This window comes from Podarcis vaucheri (assembly GCF_965113315.1).
Source record: "Podarcis vaucheri genome assembly, chromosome: 4".
Lineage (NCBI taxonomy): Eukaryota > Metazoa > Chordata > Lepidosauria > Squamata > Lacertidae > Podarcis > Podarcis vaucheri.
In genome coordinates, this window is record NC_138762.1 from 9,998,165 (window position 1) to 10,020,186 (window position 22,022).

The following is a 22,022-nucleotide window of genomic DNA, read 5'->3' on the forward strand; positions in this document are numbered from 1 at the left end:
AGGCATCCCCAACCTGCGGCCCTCCAGATGTTTTGGCCTACAACTCCCATGATCCCTAGCTAACAGGACCAGTGGTCAGGGATGATGGGAATTGCAGTCCAAAACATCTGGAGGGCCGAAGATTGGGGATGCCTGTACTGGACAATGACATCATTGAGGAGCTAGACAGGCTTTATGATCCCAGTGTCCTTCTGTCGTGAGATTATTACAAGCCTTGATAGCTATTGCATTGCAGGAGGCTCTGCTGCTCCCAAGCCTTGACATCTTGTAGTCCAAGTTGGGTGACTTTGGCTTTGCATGGGTGCTTTCAAGAGAGCCTCTCAAGAATTTTCTCTGGCCTCTTTACAAATGGCTCTCTCAATCCTCAAGCTTTTCTGAGCCTATCATGTTGTGTTCAGTGCAATAGTCAAACCAGAATCCTAGAATTGTAGAGTTGGGAGGGACCCCGACGGTCATCTGTTTCAACCCCCTGCAATAATAATAAATAATAATTATAAATTTTATTTATACCCTGCCCTCCCCAGCCAAGGCCGGGCTCAGGGCAGCTAACAACCAATAATAAAAACGGGTTGAATGAATACAACTTAAAAGCAAGATTAAAATACAACATTAAAACAATTAAAATGCAGCCTCATCACAGGAGGAGAAGGATGCAGGAATCTCATCTAGATCATACATGACAGATGGCCACCCAGCCTCTGTGTCAACATATTTGCTGAGCAGCCCTCTTATTAATTTGTTTAATAGAAAAAAGAGAGTGAGTGTTTACAGTTGAAGATTTTGGTGCTTCGGAATGAGCTAGAAAGGCAGAAGAAAGCCCTGGGCCGAGAGGTTGCCTTGCTACATAAGGAACAAAGTGCGCTATTTGACAGAGGTAAGTGTGAATTTACATTTCAGTTATTTATTATAGCTCTGTACTGCACGTACAATTTAGCAGTTGCCTTCCCATGAAAAGTAGGTGATCACAGAAGGATGAGCCATCAGAGGAGCTTGATCTGTAGCTGAGCAATGGGTTATTCCTATTAAGAAGCAGCTTTGTAGGATGAGGTGGGACACCATTGACCTCTTGTTTGCTCACTTGATATCCATCTGCAGTGGTGGTTCTGTAGCCCAGGGAGGGCAGGTCAGTGGCTCCCCCCTTTGGCAAGCTGCCACTGTGATGCAATTCTTCGTTTTAGTGCTGCAAGTCTTTCCAACCAGTTTTCTTAAGGTACCTGTGAGGTCTTCTGTTGATTTATGAGCTCTGAAGAAGGAAGAAATCCAAGAGCACACCAATGGTGCAATTAGGAGAGATCACAGCAACTAGCGAAAAGCTTGCATAGTGTCCTGGGTTCAGCTCCTTAATGATGCATTTAGGTGTTCTCCAAAAGATGGGTTCACACTTGTGGTAATAGAGATGGTTCTAAGGTGTTTGGCAACAAGAGGCATTCCTTAAAACCGTATTTCATAGTATTACTTTCTTTCTGAGAGCCAGTGTGGTGTAGTGGTAGCGGTAGACTTGTAATCTGCTGAACCGGGTTCGATTCCCTGCTCCTCCACATGCAGCTGCTGGGTGACCTTGGGCTAGTCACACTTCTCTGAAGTCTCTCAGCCCCACTCACCTCACAGAGTGTTTGTTGCGGGGGAGGAAGGGATAGGAGAATGTTAGCCGCTTTGAGACTCCTTCGGGTAGTGATAAAGCAGGATATCAAATCCAAACTCTTCTTATAAATACTCCAAAAATAGTGTTGTGATTGTTGCCAGTATTTAGTGCTGAAACACACACAAAAAATCAGATACTTTCTTCCAAAAATGTCCCTGGTAGGAAATGCGTTTGAGGAAGAATATCAGAAGCTCCGACTGGACAAAGAACCCTTGCAAGAGTTGAGAAAAGAATGCACTGCTAAGAGGTAAAAGGAGTTTGTCTTTTTGGTTGTAGTAGTTGGATTGGTTGTAGTAGTGAAATGCTGACCTTATCTTTCGTTTGTCGGATTTCTACCTTGCCCTTCCATCCAAAAGGGAGCCAACAACATAAAAATGCTATACACAATAAGAGTTCAAACATCACTGAAAAGAGCATTGAAAAAACAGCTGTTAGTACCTTCACTGCACATAGCAGCAGCAAAACTAGCTCTCAAAGGCCTGGGCAAATAGAAAGGGTTTAACATTCTGCTAGAATATGGCAAGTCTTGGGGACTGTCTGACTTCTCCTGGAAGGGGCACCGCCACAGAGAATGCCCTGTTTCTTGTCACCATGCTTCTGGCCACTTCAGCAAGTGTGGTCTCTCCCCTGATAGGAAATTTTGGTTTGCAAGGTACTGGAAAAGCAGCTCTTCACAAGTTTTGGGTCCCATGCACACCAGTACTAGCAGTGAACCGATTGTAGCTAGGCATAGACATTCCTTGCCATGGAGGCTCTTTGGCCCTCCAGTAATAACTTGGAATGTCCTTTCTCTTTCATGGGGAATACTCCCCCATTGAGAGCAGGCAGGCGTCATGATTGACATACCTGAGGAATGCTTCCATAACAGCACCGCCATTTTCTTCACGCTAACTGGAGCATTATCCCAGAGAATTCAGGAATTCCGCAGATTCGATAAGTCTCAAAGGATGGAGTGCAGTAATACGTCCCCACACCTGAGGAGCTGTCCGTGGTCAATCCACACCTGTATCCATGAATTGAAAATTACCGTGTTCAGTTTGTACTTGTTGGTTATGACACTACATATTGGGAGCCGTGGGGCCAAAGACTGGACATTTTGCAGATTCGGTAGTTGGAATGGTGATTGGAGAAGGTGAAGCAAATGAGCTGAGAGATTCACTAATTCTTCTTTGCCCATGTACTGTATTTTTCGCTCTTTAGGACGCACCCGACCATAGGACGCACCTTGTTTTAGAGGCGGAGAACAAGAAAAAAAATTCTCCCCCTCTCTGCGTAGCGCCCCTTCAGCGAAGCAGCAGGAGAAACGGAGCCCCTTCCATTTCTCCTCCCGCTTAGCTGAAGGGGCACATACCCTTCAGTGAAAGGAACCCGAAGCCTCCGGAGCTTGGCGGGTGTTCCCACTGCACTCCAGAGGCTTTGGGTTCCTTTCACGGAAGCCAGGAGAGTCTTGCTTTCCAGGCTTCAGCGAAAGGAACCCGAAGCCTCCGGAGTGCAGCGGGAGCTCCCACCGCGCTCCAGAGGCTTCAGGCGGCTATCCTTAAAGCCTGGAGAGCGAAAGGGGTCGGTGCGCACCAACCCCTCTTGCTCTCCAGGTTTCAGCGAAAGCAACGTGAAGCTTCCGGAGCACGGCGGGAGCGCTCCCACTGTGCTTCAGAGGCTTTGTGTTGCTATCGCTGAAGCCAAGGAGCCTGCATTTGCGCCATAAGACGCACACACATTTCCCCTTAATTTTTGGAGGGGAAAATGTGCGTCTTATAGAGCGAAAAATACGGTATGTGTCTCGTGCATACACACAAACACACAGAAGTGTCTTGCTGACGAGTTCTCATGACTGACAGAGGGACCTAGCAGTTGTTGCTACCACTGACCAGGAATCCTCTCTGGATTCTGTAGTTCTGTCTGTGAGTCCGCTCCCTGGAGGAAACTTGTAAAGAGTCAATGTGTTTGCTGTCCTCAAACCTGTTAAGTCAGAGATCTCACCTGGTCTAGTGGCCTTAAGATGATTCTCTGGTCCCAATGGGTGACACTGCTGCAAGCGCATTCACTCAGCAAAAAAACAAAACCCACCCCTGGTTGTGTGAGCTTTCAGCAGCAATTAGTTCCTCTGCCTGCTCTTGTCTAGGAGAAGGCAGATACAAAGGAAGGGGATTTCATTTTGGCTGGAGGAGTTGCTGAAACAAACACCAGTCATTTTTCTCTTAATTGTGCCAATGTATCTTACACTTTTATTAAAGGTGGCTCTCCTTTTTAGTCATGCATATATTGCACTATAATCTGGCAGTACTGTGAATGTTAAACATAATTAAAACTACTATTTTATGGGGCATTGGGAATTTTTGTCTTTTTCATCAGAGAGCAATTCTTGAAGACCAATGCACAGCTGACCATCAGATGCAGGCAATTACTTTCAGAGCTTTCCTATATTTACCCTATTGATCTGGTGAGTATCACATTCTCCAGTAACGCCAATATCAGAAGTTGTAGTCGGGATACCGCATTCATTTGTGGAATCGTCGGCATGTCAAACCAGAGATATTGTAGTCTCCTACAGATCGGCCCCTACCCATAGCATGTGTAAGGCTCCACCATCTCCAGATAAAAAGAACTCTGATCACAGGGCTGGAAAAGAACTGTGCTCAATGCACTGGGGAACTGCTGCCAGCTGAAGCAGACGTACTGAGGAGCCTGAGATCAATGATCCCTCTGTTAAGGGTATGTCACGATGTAGCAATCACCCCTTAAAATATTCTGCACTAGGATTCTCCTATAGGCCCACCTTCAGTTCTCAGAAGCAAAGAATACCTTTAGGCCAGGAGCGTGTTTATGGGGCCATCGATATAAGTAATGAAGGCAGCAAGCAAAGTGCTGCTGTCAAATCAGGAATGCTAAAGTGAAACGTGGCTTTTGATTTCTCCTGACTAGCTTTCCCACTAAACGTTCATGGCACATATTCGAAGACCTGCCTGCTTCCATTACATGCTCAGATTTTGATACTGTTGTTTACAATTCGGGTTTTTTATTCTCGCACGGGCAGCCTTCCAACCTCACTTTCTGCTATTAAATCCACAGAATGATCAAAAGGATTATTTTATTTGTGGAGTCAAGTTGCCCAATTCTGAAGACTTTCAAGGTAATTGGCTATTTACCTGCTTGCTTTTGATACCTAATTGCCCTGTGCAGGCACGCCAGCAGAAAAACCCAGACAGCAAATTTCAGTTGGGGTGGGGGTGGGGAATTCCATTGTTTAAATAGTGACACACTTTGATTTCTTGCAGTAGTTTGCCCATTTTTGCAAGCCCATCATTGTTGCTACTTGGCAGCATTTCTTACTAGCCCAGATTTCCATATGAACCTTCATTACATTGCAAAAGAAAGAATAGTAGTGATTTTCCTCCTAAAACTTCTCTCCCTTGTCACATAGAAGTCATTTTTCTTTTCCACAGTATGGATTGAGCATCAGTTTAGATCAGGGGTCTGCAAACTTTTTCAGCAGGCGGCCAGACTATATTTTGGAAGGAAAAAAATGAACAGATTCCTATGCCGCACAAATAACCCAGAGATACATTTTAAATAAAAGCACACATTCTACTCCTGTAAAAAAACGCTGGTTCCTGGACCATCCATGGGCCGGATTGAGAAGGTGATTGGGCTGGATCTGGCCCCCGGGCCTTAGTTTGCCTTCCCAAGGTTTAGATGATTGAATTCTGAGTTAGCAGTGTGTCAAAGATCTTCTAAACTATCGTGTGACATGGCTCTTTTCTGACCTTAATAAAGGTTAAATGCTAATATGCACCCAGATGTAGCTGTCTAAACGGGATATCTTATGCACCAATTTAAAATCTTCGTAAATAAATACTATTCCTTGCTCTATTACAGTCCTGTCCAACGGCTCCCCTTGTGTCGAGAAGTTTTTAACAGCCCATTTTTTAGGTTGTCACAGTTTGCTAGTGCCCGCGAAGTGATTACAGTTCTCAGCAAACTTGTCACATAGAATTAGGTGAGCTGCCCCCACGGCATAGCTGAAAATTGAATGTGGTGAAACGAAATTGGCAGGTTGCATTGAAAGAGTGCCTTTCGTATGATTTCCTGGAAGTTAACGCCAGACAGGTTGTGGAAATTTAAATTCAGGCAGGAGAAGATGGGGTTAATTCGTGACACCGAAATAGTTTGCTGTAATGAAATACATGTTTTCCCCTTCCCCGTTTTATATAAAGGGAGCAATCTCTCCACCCCACCCCCCTGAGTTTGGATGTCTTGTCTCTGCTTACCAAAAGCTTGGCATGAGTTCATGGAAGCCGGGTGTGACTGATTCTCAGAAAGCCTAAAAAAAGGGGAAAGCAGAATATTTTTTCTTTTTAAAAACCAAATGCATGGGAGATGAGAACATCTGTAAGCCAGGATAGTTAGCTCATGTGCCCTAATGGGAAGGAGTGGGAGAGGAGGAGATATTCTCTCAGGAAAGGTGGATTCTGAAGTGTGGGCTGAAGGAGGTAGTCTCCCCTGTCCCCCAGAGGAGTTTGGATGTATGGGTTAAGGTGAGAGTGAGGGCTTCGAGCTGGTGGGGAAGAATCGCTAAGACTGGAAGTGGGGGAAACTTCCACTTGGTGACAGATGCGGCCTAGGACCCACGTACCTACGGAACTGCCTCTCCTGGTATGCCCCGCGGAGGACCTTAAGGTCCACAAATGACAACACTTTGGAGGTCCCGAGCCGCAAGGTGGTTAGATTGGTCTCAACTAGGGCCAGGGCCTTTTCAGTACTGGCCCCGACTTGGTGGAACGCTCTGTCACAAGAGACTAGAGCCTTGCGGGACTTGACATCTTTCCGCAGGGCCTGCAAGACAGAGCTGTTCCGCCTGGCCTTTGGTTTGGACTCAGTCTGACCCTTATGTTTCCCTCCCCTTACGGTTTTGATCTATGGGCTACTTTTAAAATGGGGCTGCATTTTAAATTGCATTTTAATCCTGTATTTTAAATTGGGTTCTCCCCCCCCCTATGTTTTTACTGTAATTTTACTGGTGTTAGCCGCCCTGAGCCCGACTCTGGCTGGGGAGGGCGGGGTATAAATAAATTATTATTATTATTATTATTATTATTATTATTATTATTATTATTATTATTAGATGTGTCGGAAAATATGGTATCAGAAGAGGTTGGCTGTGATCATCCTTGGCAAGAGGTGGCTAGGAGGGTCCGGGAAACAACACAACCCTCCATAGGGCTGACCCCTCCATAGAATCATTGAATTGGAAGGAATCCCCAAGGATCATCCAGTCTAGCCCCATGTCTATCAGCTCATTTTTTCCCCTGCAGTGTTAATTTGCTGTGCCCCAGTTAAAAAACCCCACAACAGAGTTGAAGAGCTTTGTGCAGTAAGAAATAGCCAGCTCAAAGCATGGCAATGAGCCACCGTTTGGACCTCAATGGAGTGAAGTGACTCTGAACTGTGTGCTTGCTCTCCTTTACAGCAAAGGATGATGGCAGCAATGCTGTTGCTTTGGGCTACACTGCTCATCTGGTCTCCATGATTTCCTTCTTCCTGCAAGTGCCACTCAGGTATCCAATAATTCACAAGGGCTCCAGGTCTGCAATCAAAGATAATATTAACGATAAACTGACTGAGAAAGAGAGAGAGTAAGTGTATTTTATTTTTGTTTTGTTTTTGTGGTGGGGGCTGTCAGATCTTGGTCAGAGTAACTTATTTTTCACACACGACCCGATGCACTTCATAAAATCCTTCCAAAATTGTGGCTGACACCTTGCTTTGTTCTCTGGTGAGATGTTGGGACCAAATAACATTAGCACCCAGACCTGGCAGAGCTGGCTGTTTCAAACAGCGTTTCCTTACATACATGTTTCTCTTCAACATTTGAGCCACTTAGAGCGCATGCAAGGAACCTCTAAGCTGGCTTTCTCCAGCGTGCTCAAGTGTGAAGAATGTTTCTGTTGTCCTTGGACTGGACAGATTCTGGGTTCTGTTCCATTCCCAATGCTCTCATGAGGACACAACATGATAGTCCCAGGTATGCTGCCAAGGGATTCTCAGAGGAAGAACAGGGTTACAAATGTGATATTAACTATTTGCCAAACGGGTGGCGCTGTGGTCTAAACCACTGAGCCTCTTGGGCTTGCTGATCTGAAGGCTGGTGGTTCGAATCCCCGCGACGGAGTGAGCTCCCATTTCTCGGTCCCAGCTCCTGCCAACCTAGTAGTTCGAAAGCACGTCAAAAATGCAAGTAGATAAATAGGTACTGCTCTGGCGGGAAGGTAAACGGAGTTTCCATGTGCTGCTCTGGTTTCGCCAGAAGCAGCTTAGTCATGCTGGCCACATGACCCAGAAAAACTGTCTGCGGACAAATGCTGGCTCCCTCGACCTGTAAAGCAAGTTGAGTGCCGCAACCCCAGAGTCGTCAGTGACTAGACTTAACTGTCAGGGGTCTTTTAAACAGCCTTTTAAAATCTATTGAACACAAATAATGAATCAATAAAATTGTTTATTATATTACATTATGTTTATTATATCATAATATAATTGAATGCAATTGCAGTCTCTAAAATACTTTAAATCCCATGTTTAAAATGGCCAGATTGTGTGTGGACCCGAGGTTCAACCTATTTTCTGCCTTTTGGAATGTTTGCAAACATTCAAACTGCTCTAGAGTGAGCTTTCTGCAGGAGAGCGTAAGATCAGAGGTTGTGTGCGCTGTCAAGAAAGGATATGAAGGCACAGGGTGGGGGGGGGGGTCAGATGATTTTAGAAAAAGTCACTTCCAATAACCTTTCTAGAAAGGTTTCAGTCACTTCTACTTGTGTTTCATAAATCACTGATGCAGGACTATAAAGAGCAAAAGTGTTTTTAGTGTGCTTTTAGCAAAATGCTTCATTTTCATAAAATAGCACTCACCACCACCAGGCTGATTTGCAGGATTGCCTCACCCTTCGTTAAAGTGCTTTGTGTACTGTTGAGCAGAGCAAGTATCATTTTGCTGCTTATTGGCAGTCATGCTAAATATTTTTTTCCCTTAGAATTGTTGGATTTCCCCTTTAACCACATATTTATAGTGAAGGCTAAAGTCAAGCGTGTGAGCCAAGGCAAGGTCATTCTTTCCTCACAACTTACACCCCGTCCACTGGGATCACCCGCCTTCCTCTCGCCTCCAATGGACTGGAGGTGCATCAGAGAAAACAAATACACGCCACAGAAAAAGGCAAAATTCCTAGGGTTACCAGTCAACTTTCCTGGTGGGAAACACCTTAATAGGGTGATAAGGGACGTGGGTGGCGCTGTGGTCTAAACCACTGAGCCTCTTGGGCTTGCTGATCAGAAGGTTGGTGATTCGAATCCCCACAATGGGATGAGCTCCCATTGCTGTGTCCCAGCTCCTGCCAACCTAGCAGTTTGAAAGCACACCAGTGCAATTAGATAAATAGGTACCACTGCGGTGGGAAGGTAAACTGCGTTTCCGTGCGCTCTAACTTCCGTCACAGTGTTCTGTTGCACCAGAATCGGTTTAGTCCTGCTGGCCACATGACCCAGAAAGCTGTCTGTGGACAAACGCCGGCTCCCTCAGCCTGAAAGCGAGATGAGCTCCGCAACCCCATAGTCGCCTTTGACTGGACTTAACCGTCCAGGGGTCCTTTACCTTTACCTTTTAATAGGGTAATCCTGGAGTCCTGGATAATCCTGGAGAAATGCATGCACTGAGTTTTCCAAGAGGGAATCTTCGGCATGAGGAGGCACTGCTCTATGCTAGTCTTGTTTTAAGATAGAGTAGCCCTCCTGATGTTTTTGGACTGAAACTCCCAACATCCGTGACCATTGACCTTGAAGGCTGAGTCTGATGGGAGTTGGAGTTCAACAAGATCTGGAGGGCATCACATTGACTATCCCTGTTTTAAGAGCCTAAGAGCCTTTCTGGTTCAGACCGAAGGCCTACCCAGACCAGAACCCCGTATCCCAGAGTGATTAACCATATGTCTCATTAGGGTAGATCTTGATGGCCTGAAACGAGTGGAGAAATGCAATGCACTTTATGTGGAAAAGTTGCTACCTGCCCTGTTAAATGTTACTAACCCGGGTTCTTAGCTGAGCAGCATACTGTGATGACTAAGGTAAAGGTAAAGGACCCCTGACCATTAAGTCCAGTCGTGGCCGACTCTGGGGTTGCGGCGCTCATCTCGCTCTATAGGCCAAGGGAACCGGCGTACAGCTTCTGGGTCATGTGGCCAGCATGACTAAGCCGCTTCTGGCGAGCCAGAGCAGCATACGGAAACACCGTTTACCTTCCCCCCAGAGCGGTACCTATTCATCTACTTGAACTTTGACATGCTTTTGAACTGCTAGGTTGGCAGGAGCTGGGACTGAACAACGGGAGCTCACCCCGTTGCGGGGATTCGAACCGCCGGCCTTACGATCGGCAAGCCCTAGGCTCTGTGGTTTAGACCACTGCGCCACCCCGGACACCTTGTGTTTATCTCGAGCCCAGCCCATGTTGCAGCATGATGTTACTGCACCATGGAAAGTTGGGAATAAAAATGGCATCAAAATAATCGATAAGGTTCATCAGATGCTTGTCTTGAGTACCATCCACACATGGCAGCAGAATGTCATAGTATGAATAGCAAGCTTGGTGTGGGTCAGGTTTGGTGGGCAAAGGCTGAACAGTGCCTTGGCCAGCGTGGTTAAAAACATACCTTCCAGAGACTTCCGGAGGCGGCGCGAAGCAAGCAATGGCGGTCCTCTTTGCGCTGCGAAGAGGGGCTCCGCAGAAAAGGGTCGTTCGCTGCGGCAAAGCGACGACCCACTAAGAAAAACCACGAGCAGAGTGAGCTCGTGGCCGTGGGATCCGGCGGGCACCTAGAGCGACCCCCAAAACGAAGAAGGGACCCCGTAAGGGGCTCCGGAAGCGCGGAGGGGAAGCGGTGCTGTGGATTCATCGCTCTTTCTGCGGGAGTGAAGCCGCGCGGCTGTTGCGGATGAGCGCCGACCTTTCTTCCTTTTACATTGGATTACAAACCAACTACTCGTGAGTAAGATTTACTCAAAATTGGATTACAAATTTATGAATTTGGCTGAAAGCGGGAGGCGAGAAAAAGGAAGTCCGTCTCCCGAGGATGCTAGTGATCAAAAGCAAAGATTTGACAAGCTGGAAGCAGTGCGGAGAGATTTTAAAGTGAGACATCATACGTTCGGAAAAGTCGGAAACTGAAGCAGGCAAGTTACTTTTATTTCCTTGCTATTTTCTGTACCTTATTTGGGGACTTTCTCCTCTGCTGGACTTTTCTAAATTCTAAAGACTTTAAAACCCCCAGTCCCGGACTTGCAGTGGGACAAAAGGCTACTTTGCGGATACACTTATAAATTTGAAATGGACACTTAGAGGCATTACTGTTGGATACAATTAAACAACTGTACTTTGCACCTTTTAAGAAACTTATGGCAACACTGTGAGAGCTCTGCTAGAGGGAAAAGGTCTTTTCCAAGGATCATCGTTAATTTACTTAACTTAAGGAACTTTAATGGCGTCTGAAATTTTGTTTCTTCTTCCCTGAATTGCAACATTACTCCCTCTAGTGGAACTTGGGACTTACAATTTCCTGAGAACCAACTTTGCTTTGTCTTTCTGTGGTTAGATTGTTTACGCTTGCGCCTGCCTTTCTCATGAAACTTTTGACAGTCTGACCTTGAATCCAAAGACAGGTGTGGAATGAGCGACAGGGTAAAAACAAGAGTTGCGTCGAAGGCAGGGAAAGGCAAACTGACACAAACAACCCTGTTTTCTCAGGGACGTAGATCTTCAGTCCCTGCTGTTTTACAGACTGCACCCTCGCCAACAACACCAGCTGAAGAAGCTGAACAACCAATAGGTGAGGATATGGCATCGGGAGGATCTAACACTCTTTTAGAGGAAATGTTACAACAATTCGCAATTTTGAACAAAAAAGTGGATGATCAAACTGCAAAAATTGACTTAGCCACATCTTCAATTACCAAACTTTCGGAACAGGTGGCCAAGCATTCACAAGATATTGGAAACTTAAACGACGCAACATCTGAAAATCGAAAATTGGCGGAGGCTGCGATTGGAAAAGCAGAGGCTGCAGCCAAAGGAGTGGAGGAACTGAAAGGAGAGGTAAGACCGCTCCACAAACATATTACAGACCAGCAGGCCTACCTGTCTTTGGTGGAACTGCGAAACAGGGAAAATAACCTGAGATTACGCTCTATCCCAGAGATTGAGAAAGAGGATTTGACCGGCTTTTTAACGGCAGAATTTTCCAAATTCTGGGGTATAAACCAAGACACAGATTTCAAAATAACGACTGCATTTAGATTGGGAAGAGTCGTTGGGAAGGACAGGCCTAGAGACTGTTTGATTATTTTAAGGACTAAACAGGAGAGAGACAAGCTACTTGATTTACACTTCAATAAAGCACTTGTGATCCAGGATAGAAGAGCACAAATTTACAAAGATATCCCTAAACAATTACTGGATCTAAGAGCCAACTACACTGACCTAACTGGACTTTTGAGAGGTAACGGAATACCTTACAGGTGGGAGTTCCCACAAGGTGTCTTATTTAAACACAAAGGAAAGAAGATAAAAATCAAAACGAAAGAGGATTGCCAGAAGTTCCTACACGATCACGGAGAAGACCTACAGAAAGGAGCAGCTATTTGGCCACCACCAGAGTTAGGGAAAGAGTTACCACCTTCGGACTTGGACAAAAAAGAGGACACCCCACAAGAGTAACAACAGATTGATACAAGATGTCTCTGCAGCTGTATAGTTGGAACATTAATGGCGCGAATTCCCCAGAAAAACGCAAACGGATCTTCCATATCCTAAAGAAAGAGAATTTGGATATAATTTGTTTGCAAGAAACCCATGTGACAAGGGTACACAGGAAGGTGTTAACAAATAAAAGATTAGGCCAAGAATTTATCTCATCAGACAGAGTCAAGAAGAGAGGCGTGGTGATTTACGCCAAAGAGACTCTTTCACCGAAACTTTTGTTTAAAGATGAACAAGGAAGAATCCTGGCTATTGAGATTTCAACCCAAGGAGAGAAAATTTTGATATTAGGAATTTATGCACCAAACGAGGGGAAATCAGAATTTTATAAGAAGCTGCATGAGACATTATTGGACTATCTGGACTATTCTAACATCATTATGATGGGAGACATGAATGGGGTTGTCTCTACTTTTATGGATAAGTCACAGAACCAGAATTTGACTAAAGATGGAAGACTACCAAAAACTTTCTTTGAACTAACTGACAATATGGATTTAATTGACTCATGGAGGACGAGAAACCCCCTAGGTAAAGAAGGAACTTTCTTTTCTGAGGCCCACCTGTCATGGACAAGGATCGACCAAATTTGGACAACTAGAGGGCTGGCACCTAAGACCACAAAAATAGAAATCTGCCCAAAGACTTGCTCCGACCATAACGCTCTGAAAATGGAAATGAGATTTACTACTGCCGACTCCTTCAGATGGAAAATGAATGACAACCTGCTAAGAGATCAAGAGATTGTAAAGAAGGCCCAAAAAGCTTTAAAGGACTATTTTGAAATCAACTTGAACACCTCGGTGGAAAAAAGAACAATCTGGGACGCGAGCAAAGCTGTTATGAGAGGGTTTCTGATACAACAGAATACGATTAAGAAAAAACTCTGGAATGGTAAAAAGGACAAGATATTGGAGAAGATAAGAGACGGCGAGAAAAAATTAAGATTAAACCCAAAATCCAAAGAGACCTTAAGAGAAATTAAATTCCACCAGTCACAATATGCGCAACTGATTAACCAAGAAGTGGAATGGAGAATTAAACAAATGAAACAAAGATCATTTGAATCGGCGAATAAATGTGGGAAACTGCTAGCTTGGCAGTTGAAAAAGAGACAAAAATTAAACTACGTTACCAATCTAGAAGTTGAAGGAAAGAACATTCAGAAACCGGGAGAAATTAGAAAGTGTTTCCAGAAATACTTTAAAAAGCTGTATACACAAGGACCCGAGGATGTAACCGAGATAGAACAATTTTTGAAAGAAAATGGTCTTCCAGAAATATCTCAAGAGAAGAGATCAACCTTGAATTGTAAAATAACACAACAAGAAATCGAGGATGCCATTCAGAATATGCAGCTGGGCAAATCTCCAGGACCTGATGGACTTACCTCCAAGTATTATAGGACGTTAAAAGACTATTTGATACAACCATTAGAGGAGGTTTGTAACCAGATTATGGGGGGAGGGAAGGCACCAGATACGTGGAAAGAAGCATTCATCACATTGATACCTAAAGTGGAAACTGAAAAGACTCAACTCAAGAACTACCGTCCCATCTCACTCCTAAATGTGGATTATAAAATATTTGCGGATATTCTGGCCAACAGATTTAAAAAAGTATTAAATGAGATAATCCATAAAGACCAGGCCGGCTTTCTCCCAGGCAGACATTTGTTTGACAATACCAGGAACATTATTGATATCTTGGAACTTTTACAAACAAATATTAACACCAAAGCAGTATTGATCTTTATTGATGCGGAGAAGGCCTTTGATAACATTTCCTGGAAATTTATGAAGAAAAATTTGGAAGGGATGGGAGTGGGAAGGGGGTTTGAGAATGGAATAGAAGCAATCTATTCAGAACAAAAAGCTAAGTTGATAGTGAACAATGTGGTGACAGAAGAACTTCATATTGAAAAAGGAACACGACAGGGGTGCCCCCTATCCCCCTTATTGTTTATTTCAGTCCTGGAGGTTTTGCTGAACATGATAAGGGAGGATCGGCAGGTACAAGGAATACGGGTCGGAGCGAAACAATATAAACTGAAAGCATTTGCAGATGACCTGGTTTTAACACTACAGGAGCCAGAACCCAGTACAAAAAGAGTTTTAGAATTGATCCAGAAATTTGGTCGGGTGGCGGGTTTTAAGTTGAACAAGCAAAAAACTAAAGTCTTAGGGAAAAACTTGACGGCCATGGAAACAGAAGGGTTTCAGAAAGAGACAGAACTAAATATTGTTAAGAAAGTGAAATACCTGGGGGTCAATCTGTCTTCCAAGAATTTGAATCTATTTAAAGATAATTATGAGAAATGTTGGTTAGAAGTTAAAAAAGATTTAGAAATTTGGTCAAGACTGAAATTATCCTTGTTAGGTCGAATTGCAGCTATAAAGATGAACGTTTTGCCAAAGATGTTGTTTTTGTTTCAAGCCTTGCAGATTGTGGACAGAGTGGAATGCTTTGGAAAGTGGCAGAAGGACATTTCTAGGTTTGTCTGGCAGGGCAAAAAGCCCCGAATAAAGTTTAAGATATTAACTGATGCAAAAGAGAGAGGGGGGTTTGCCCTGCCGGACCTAAGGCTATACTATGAAGCGGCAGCCTTCTGCTGGATGAAAGATTGGATTCTATTAGAAAACACTGATGTCCTAGATCTGGAAGGCTTCAACAATTCGTTAGGTTGGCATGCGTACTTGTGGTATGACAAGGGTAAATCATATGGAATGTTTAAAAACCATATTGTCAGAAAAGCAATATATATGGTCTGGAAAAAATACAAAGACTTATTGGAAAGCAAAACTCCGAGGTGGATCTCACCAATAGAGGCCAAAGCTCGGAAGACAACCAATATGGAGGCTTACTGGCCGAAATATTGGGAAATAATAGAAAATATTGAAGGTAACTGGAGATTGCAGAGCTTTGAAAAACTAAAGGATAAGGTGCAAAATTGGCTGCATTATGCCCAAATTAATGAGGTTTTTAAGCTAGACAAAAAAACAGGTTTCCAGGTGGAAAAATCGAAACTTGAGACAGAGTTGCTTGAACCAAAGACCAAGTTATTATCGAGAATGTATAACTTGCTGCTTAAATGGAACACTCAAGATGAGACAGTTAAATCAGCAATGATAAAATGGGCTCAGGACATTGGTTATAATATTATGTCTGATGACTGGGAAAGGTTATGGACCACCGGTATGAAGTTTACTGCATGTAATGCTTTGAAAGAAAATATTATGAAAATGGTATACAGGTGGTACATGACCCCGGTTAAGCTAGCTAAGATTTACCATTTGTCCGATAACAAATGTTGGAAATGCAAGGAAGCTGAGGGAACATTCTTTCACCTCTGGTGGACCTGCCCAAGACTGAAGGCCTTCTGGGAGATGATCTATAATGAGTTAAAAAAGGTGTTTAAGTACACTTTTCCCAAGAAACCAGAGGCCTTCCTTCTGGGCATTGTCGGCCAGAAGGTGTCTAAAAAGGATAGAACTTTTTTTATGTACGCTACAACAGCAGCAAGAATTCTTATCGCTAAGCATTGGAAGACCCAAGATTTGCCCACACTGGAGGATTGGCACACGCAACTGATGAACTACATGGAATTAGCCGAGATGACTGCAAGGATTCGAGACTTGGGAGAAGAAGCAATGGAGGAGGACTGGAAAAAATTTAAAGACTATTTGCAAAAGTATTATAAGTTATATGAAACATAAGATGTCGTGTGATTGGGAATCTAGCCCCAGTAACAAAACTTAATTATTTATGAAATTTGACAAGATTTATGAAAGAACCAAGGTTTAAATGGGTAAAAACGATATTATGGTATATTGCTCAGAGTATATATTGATCAAGAGATTTAAATTTAAACTGTAATTGAAAATAGAAAGAAACATACGAAATAAGGATATAATTTGCTGATAAATTTATTGTTAAGAAATGCATTCTGCGAGGGATGGGGGAAGTCCAATGGAAATTTGAAATGAGTTATCGAAATGGTCGTGTTTTTCTTTTTCCTTTCCTTCTGGTCTTTTTTTTTCTTCTTACTTTTTGATCTTTTTGTTATTTCTGTAAAAAATGTAATAAAAATTATTATAAAAAAAAAAAAAAAAACATACCTTCCAGACTCTCCCAGGTTCTGGCTATAGCTGTCCCTTATTTGCCGGGAAACTCCCTTATCCCAGAGCCATATCCTGCTGCTGTCCCTTATTGATGATGTCCCTTAAATTTCCCGGGTTTCATGCTCGCCCGGCTCGGGAGGGAAGCAGTGGCTCGGGGTCCTCTGCCGCAAGAGAGAGAGTCCGCACCAGCTGCCGCGTCTCCGCTCCCTCTTTTCCCCCTCGGGTGCGTCGTGAGGAGACAGGTGGTGGCGAGTGGGCAGGCAGCTCCTCTCTTGCGAGACATCCACAGCGCTGCCAGGGGAAGCCGGAGGCGGTGGCTGAGGAGGCGGCCTGAGGGAGGAGGAAGAGGAGGGGATGGGGAGGGACGCAGAAGGGTGACGCTTCAGCGGCCGTGGCTCCCTCTCCGCAGCTCCCTCTGTCTCGGGTGGGGAAGGGCTGATGGAACTCCTGGCGCCAGGACGACGGCAGCCCCGATGTGCTGCTTAGCATACCCACCAACCAGTGCAGCATCTTAATGTAGTGATTTCCCCCTCTGCATCCCTTTCATAACTCTATTTTTATAAATCATTTGTCCATCCATAGTTCAAATTTTTACTACAAGTTTTCTGTCAATCCTTCCAATGTATGTAACTCTTTACAATAGCTTTTCAAATAAATTATAAACTTTCCCCATTCTTTATTAAAGAGGTCCTCTTCCTGGTTTCTAATTCTGCCTGTAAGCTTTGCCATCTGGACGTCGTTCATCAGTTTTGTCTGCCACTCTTCTTGTGTTGTAGACCCTTAGGATCATCTAGTCCAACCCCCTGCAAAACACAGTCAGTCGCAGTCAAAGCAGCCTGGCTCCATCAGTGGCGGATTTCTGTATAAGCGAAGCCAAAATCCCTTATTTTGGCTGCTGATCCCTTATTTTTGAGGCTGCTGGTCCCTTATTTCAAATTTGTAAGTTGACAGCTATGGTTCTGGCCAAGAGCAGCCAGAGGGCAGCTTGGTGGCTGTCTTTAAAGCAGAATGTTTGGGCTGAAAGCTCTGATGGCACTTTAGCAAGGCTGGGCCATAAAGCTAGTGAGAGACTATACTGGGGGTCTGTTGCTTGCAAATCTCCGTAACTTCTAGAGATGAAATATGGTATGAATTATTGTGTGCTACTGGTTGCTGTACAGCCCTCTCAGATCATATGCAGAAGTTTAAGATTCCTTAATGGGCAATTCATGATAAAGTTAGCTGCAAGCCTGGCTTCCATTTTTATATTGCATGTCTGTTGATATAATATTACAAGGCTAATTTCTTTCATAAATTTCTCAGCCTCTCCATGTTCATAGCCCACTATGTGCCTCGGGGGGGGGAGCGGGGGGGCGGGAGTCATTTTCATCAAGTACTTTACACACATATATATATTTGCTATATTTCCTTGTTAACGGCCCCTCATAAACTCTAGGAAATTTACTTAAGACTACACCCCTGCTGCTAGTTGATTGGGCGTCTTTTCCACAGCTAAATTTTTGTCTCTGCTTGTCTACAACCTACTTTGTTTTTGTACTGGCTAAACAACAAAAAAACGAGTTAGAAGTGGAATTTGGTGCATATGCACATTGTTGGCATTGCTGGAGCTTGTGGGGCAGGCAGCAGGGAGAAGCCCGCCTTGAGATCAAGTCCGGGGACAGCGGGGAGATGCACTGCATCTCCCTGCTGTCCCCTGAGTGGTGGGGCAGGCAGCGGGGAGAAGCGCTCTTCTCCCCGCCGCCCGCCTTGAGATCAGGTCCGGGGACAGCAGGAAGACGCGCTGCATCTCCCTGCTGTCCCTGGAGCTTGTGGGGCAGGCAGCGGGGAGAAGCGCTCTTCTCCCCGCCGCCCGCCTTGAGATCAGGTCCGGGGACAGCAGGAAGACGCGCTGCATCTCCCTGCTGTCCCTGGAGCTTGTGGGGCAGGCAGCGGGGAGAAGCGCTCTTCTCCCCGCCGCCCGCCTTGAGATCAGGTCCGGGGACAGCAGGAAGACGCGCTGCATCTCCCTGCTGTCCCTGGAGCTTGTGGGGCAGGCAGCGGGGAGAAGCGCTCTTCTCCCCGCCGCCCGCCTTGAGATCAGGTCCGGGGACAGCAGGAAGACGCGCTGCATCTCCCTGCTGTCCCTGGAGCTTGTGGGGCAGGCAGCGGGGAGAAGCGCTCTTCTCCCCGCCGCCCGCCTTGAGATCAGGTCCGGGGACAGCAGGAAGACGCGCTGCGTCTCCCTGCTGTCCCTGGAGCTTGTGGGGCAGGCAGCGGGGAGAAGCGCTCTTCTCCCCGCCGCCCGCCTTGAGATCAGGTCCGGGGACAGCAGGAAGACGCGCTGCATCTCCCTGCTGTCCCTGGAGCTTGTGGGGCAGGCAGCGGGGAGAAGCGCTCTTCTCCCCGCCGCCCGCCTTGAGATCAGGTCCGGGGACAGCAGGAAGACGCGCTGCATCTCCCTGCTGTCCCTGGAGCTTGTGGGGCAGGCAGCGGGGAGAAGCGCTCTTCTCCCCGCCGCCCGCCTTGAGATCAGGTCCGGGGACAGCAGGAAGACGCGCTGCATCTCCCTGCTGTCCCTGGAGCTTGTGGGGCAGGCAGCGGGGAGAAGCGCTCTTCTCCCCGCCGCCCGCCTTGAGATCAGGTCCGGGGACAGCAGGAAGACGCGCTGCATCTCCCTGCTGTCCCTGGAGCTTGTGGGGCAGGCAGCGGGGAGAAGCGCTCTTCTCCCCGCCGCCCGCCTTGAGATCAGGTCCGGGGACAGCAGGAAGACGCGCTGCGTCTCCCTGCTGTCCCTGGAGCTTGTGGGGCAGGCAGCGGGGAGAAGCGCTCTTCTCCCCGCCGCCCGCCTTGAGATCAGGTCCGGGGACAGCAGGAAGACGCGCTGCGTCTCCCTGCTGTCCCTGGAGCTTGTGGGGCAGGCAGCGGGGAGAAGCGCTCTTCTCCCCGCCGCCCGCCTTGAGATCAGGTCCGGGGACAGCAGGAAGACGCGCTGCGTCTCCCTGCTGTCCCTGGAGCTTGTGGGGCAGGCAGCGGGGAGAAGCGCTCTTCTCCCCGCCGCCCGCCTTGAGATCAGGTCCGGGGACAGCAGGAAGACGCGCTGCATCTCCCTGCTGTCCCTGGAGCTTGTGGGGCAGGCAGCGGAGAGAAGCGCTCTTCTCCCCGCCGCCCGCCTTGAGATCAGGTCCGGGGACAGCAGGAAGACGCGCTGCATCTCCCTGCTGTCCCTGGAGCTTGTGGGGCAGGCAGCGGAGAGAAGCACTCTTCTCCCCGCCGCCCGCCTTGAGATCAGGTCCGGGGACAGCAGGAAGACGCGATGCGTCTCCCTGCTGTCCCTGGAGCTTGTGGGGCAGGCAGCGGGGAGAAGCGCTCTTCTCCCCGCCGCCCGCCTTGAGATCAGGTCCGGGGACAGTAGGAAGACACGCTGCGTCTCCCTGCTGTCCCTGGAGTGGTGGGGCAGGCAGCGGGGAGAAGCACTCTTCTCCCCACCGTCAGCCTCCAAACCACTTTGGGAGACAGCGGGATGGCGGCGTTCCGCCTCCCTCTGTCCCCCGACCTTGTGGGGCTGGCGCTGGGGCTCTCCTGAAGCCTGGAGAGCGAGAGGGGTCGGTGTGCACCAACCCCTCTCGCTCTCCAGGCTTCAGCGAAAGCCTGCATTCGCCCCATAGGACGCACCCACATTTCCCCTTCATTTTTGGAGGGGAAAAAGTGCGTCCTATAGGGCGAAAAATACGGTAAGCCACTCCCTTAAAATTCTGTAGGCATTCACACCCGTAAATGTAGAAGAAAATCCTATAGCGATATCGTCAAAGCCAATTTTTGTAAGGTTGCAAATTTAAGCCGCGCTCTAACTTTTCATGGTCGGAATTTGGAAAAAGTGTGGCTTATATTCAGGCCAGTATGGTAATATGTGGGATAAATACATTTGAGTCACTTAAAATTCTCCTTGTTCTATTTTCAGACTTCATAAAGCCTTTCCTAGTGTGAGAGGTGGGTGTGCATTGTGGTGATTCTTCATTCTTTTCTAGTGTTTCTCAGTCTGGGACTGAACTTTTTCTTCTGTGAGGATCTCTGTCCATATCTTCTAGTCTCATGTTGTTTCATCTGTGTGCGGAGGCAAACCTTAGCTTGACTATTCCTGCCTTCTGTATCTGTCACCCATATAGCACTTATTTCACAAGACACCTCTCTGGTTTGCTTCGTACATTACATTTTTTTTAGAACCAATTTTTTTCCCCATGTTTGGAAAGACAGTGTGCGGCGCCATGATCGGCATCTAGGAACAGATGCATGTGTTGGTTTAGGTGAGTGAACACGCATGTGTCTGACTTCCTTTCCAACTGTTACGGAAATTACCGGGGGGGGGTACATCTTTAAAGTTAAATATTACAAATATTATGCCTGAATGTATCCTTTCAGCTTGACAGCTCAGGGAAGTTACCTAGCTTAAAAAATAATATAAAATCATCTCCTTTCCCAGTTTCCTCCATTCCAAAGCTATTTTCCCCTTGAAAAAGGACTCCAGGAAGTTCCCAGAGGTGACAATTGCTGGGCTCATTGTTAGCCAAAGGAAGCCAAATCTCATCACCTGACTCGCCTCAGGCTCCAGACATGCAAAGGAACTTCTATTGTACTTTTGGGTGGTGGGTACTTAAGACATATTTGTCTATGTTAATCTTATACCTGAGTCTTTCCCTGCCATGTCTGCTTATGCTAATCTTGTACCAAGGACTTGTCTGGACATGTTTGCCAAGGTTAACCCCTCCCCTTTTGTGACATGTCAGTGATGTAGCAATGATGCTGTATGAACTGTATTCTGGGATATGGTGGGAAATTTTTAAAAGTCTTTGTCACCCCATCCTCGGGGTTCAAATTTGCTCTTTGAACCTGTTGCGCAATAAACTTTGGTCTACAGCTGTTTGCTCCGGTTGGCTGGAATCCTTCCTTTATTCCACAGGGACCCGCGGGCTCTGCCCGACCAGCTGGGGGACTGAGCAGCCTCACCACCTAGATTTTTTCCTTAACACTACCCATTGATCTGATGCATCACGAGAGTACCAGGCCACACATCTCCATAGTAGAAGGGAACTTGCTGATGGAGTTTATTCTGAGTACAAGTAGCTTCAAGTTACTTGAGTCAGCTCTGGAAAATGTTACGGAAACCTAAGTCTTCTACTTAATATTTTTTTATTATGTATTAAAATAATAATACACTTTAACTCTGCTATGGTAATGGAAGTATTCTTTCAGTAGTTCTGAAATCTCGGGGGGGGGAGGGGGAGCGTGTGCAAAATAATACGCCTCCAGCAGACGATGCTCAAGGGCACGTATAATATATCAAACCAAAAATAACGTGACTGTGGCCTACTTAGCCCTAGTTTGTAAAATTCTTCCATAATCTAAGCAATCACTCACAGTATCAATACTGCTAATCAGGAATTATAGCAATTTTCAAGTGGTTCCAAATTTCGTACTTAAGTAGTTTTAA

General features: G+C 46.1%; 1 protein-coding gene and 1 long non-coding RNA gene across 2 annotated transcripts in view; one reads left to right on the top strand and one right to left on the bottom strand.

Annotated features, from left to right (window-relative positions):
• LOC309530625 overlaps positions 1–22,022 on the bottom strand; it is a 419,691-nt gene that overhangs the window by 53,234 nt on the left and 344,435 nt on the right. The window lies entirely within an intron of this gene.
• The window catches only part of UVRAG (UV radiation resistance associated), a 90,424-nt gene that overhangs the window by 42,251 nt on the left and 26,151 nt on the right, over positions 1–22,022 (top strand). The window contains exons 8-12 of the mRNA XM_082219296.1: positions 748–874; positions 1,805–1,889; positions 3,995–4,082; positions 4,712–4,772; positions 7,110–7,275. Of these exons, the coding sequence (XP_082075422.1) occupies positions 748–874; positions 1,805–1,889; positions 3,995–4,082; positions 4,712–4,772; positions 7,110–7,275 (527 nt within the window). The remainder of the gene's footprint in view (positions 1–747; positions 875–1,804; positions 1,890–3,994; positions 4,083–4,711; positions 4,773–7,109; positions 7,276–22,022) is intronic.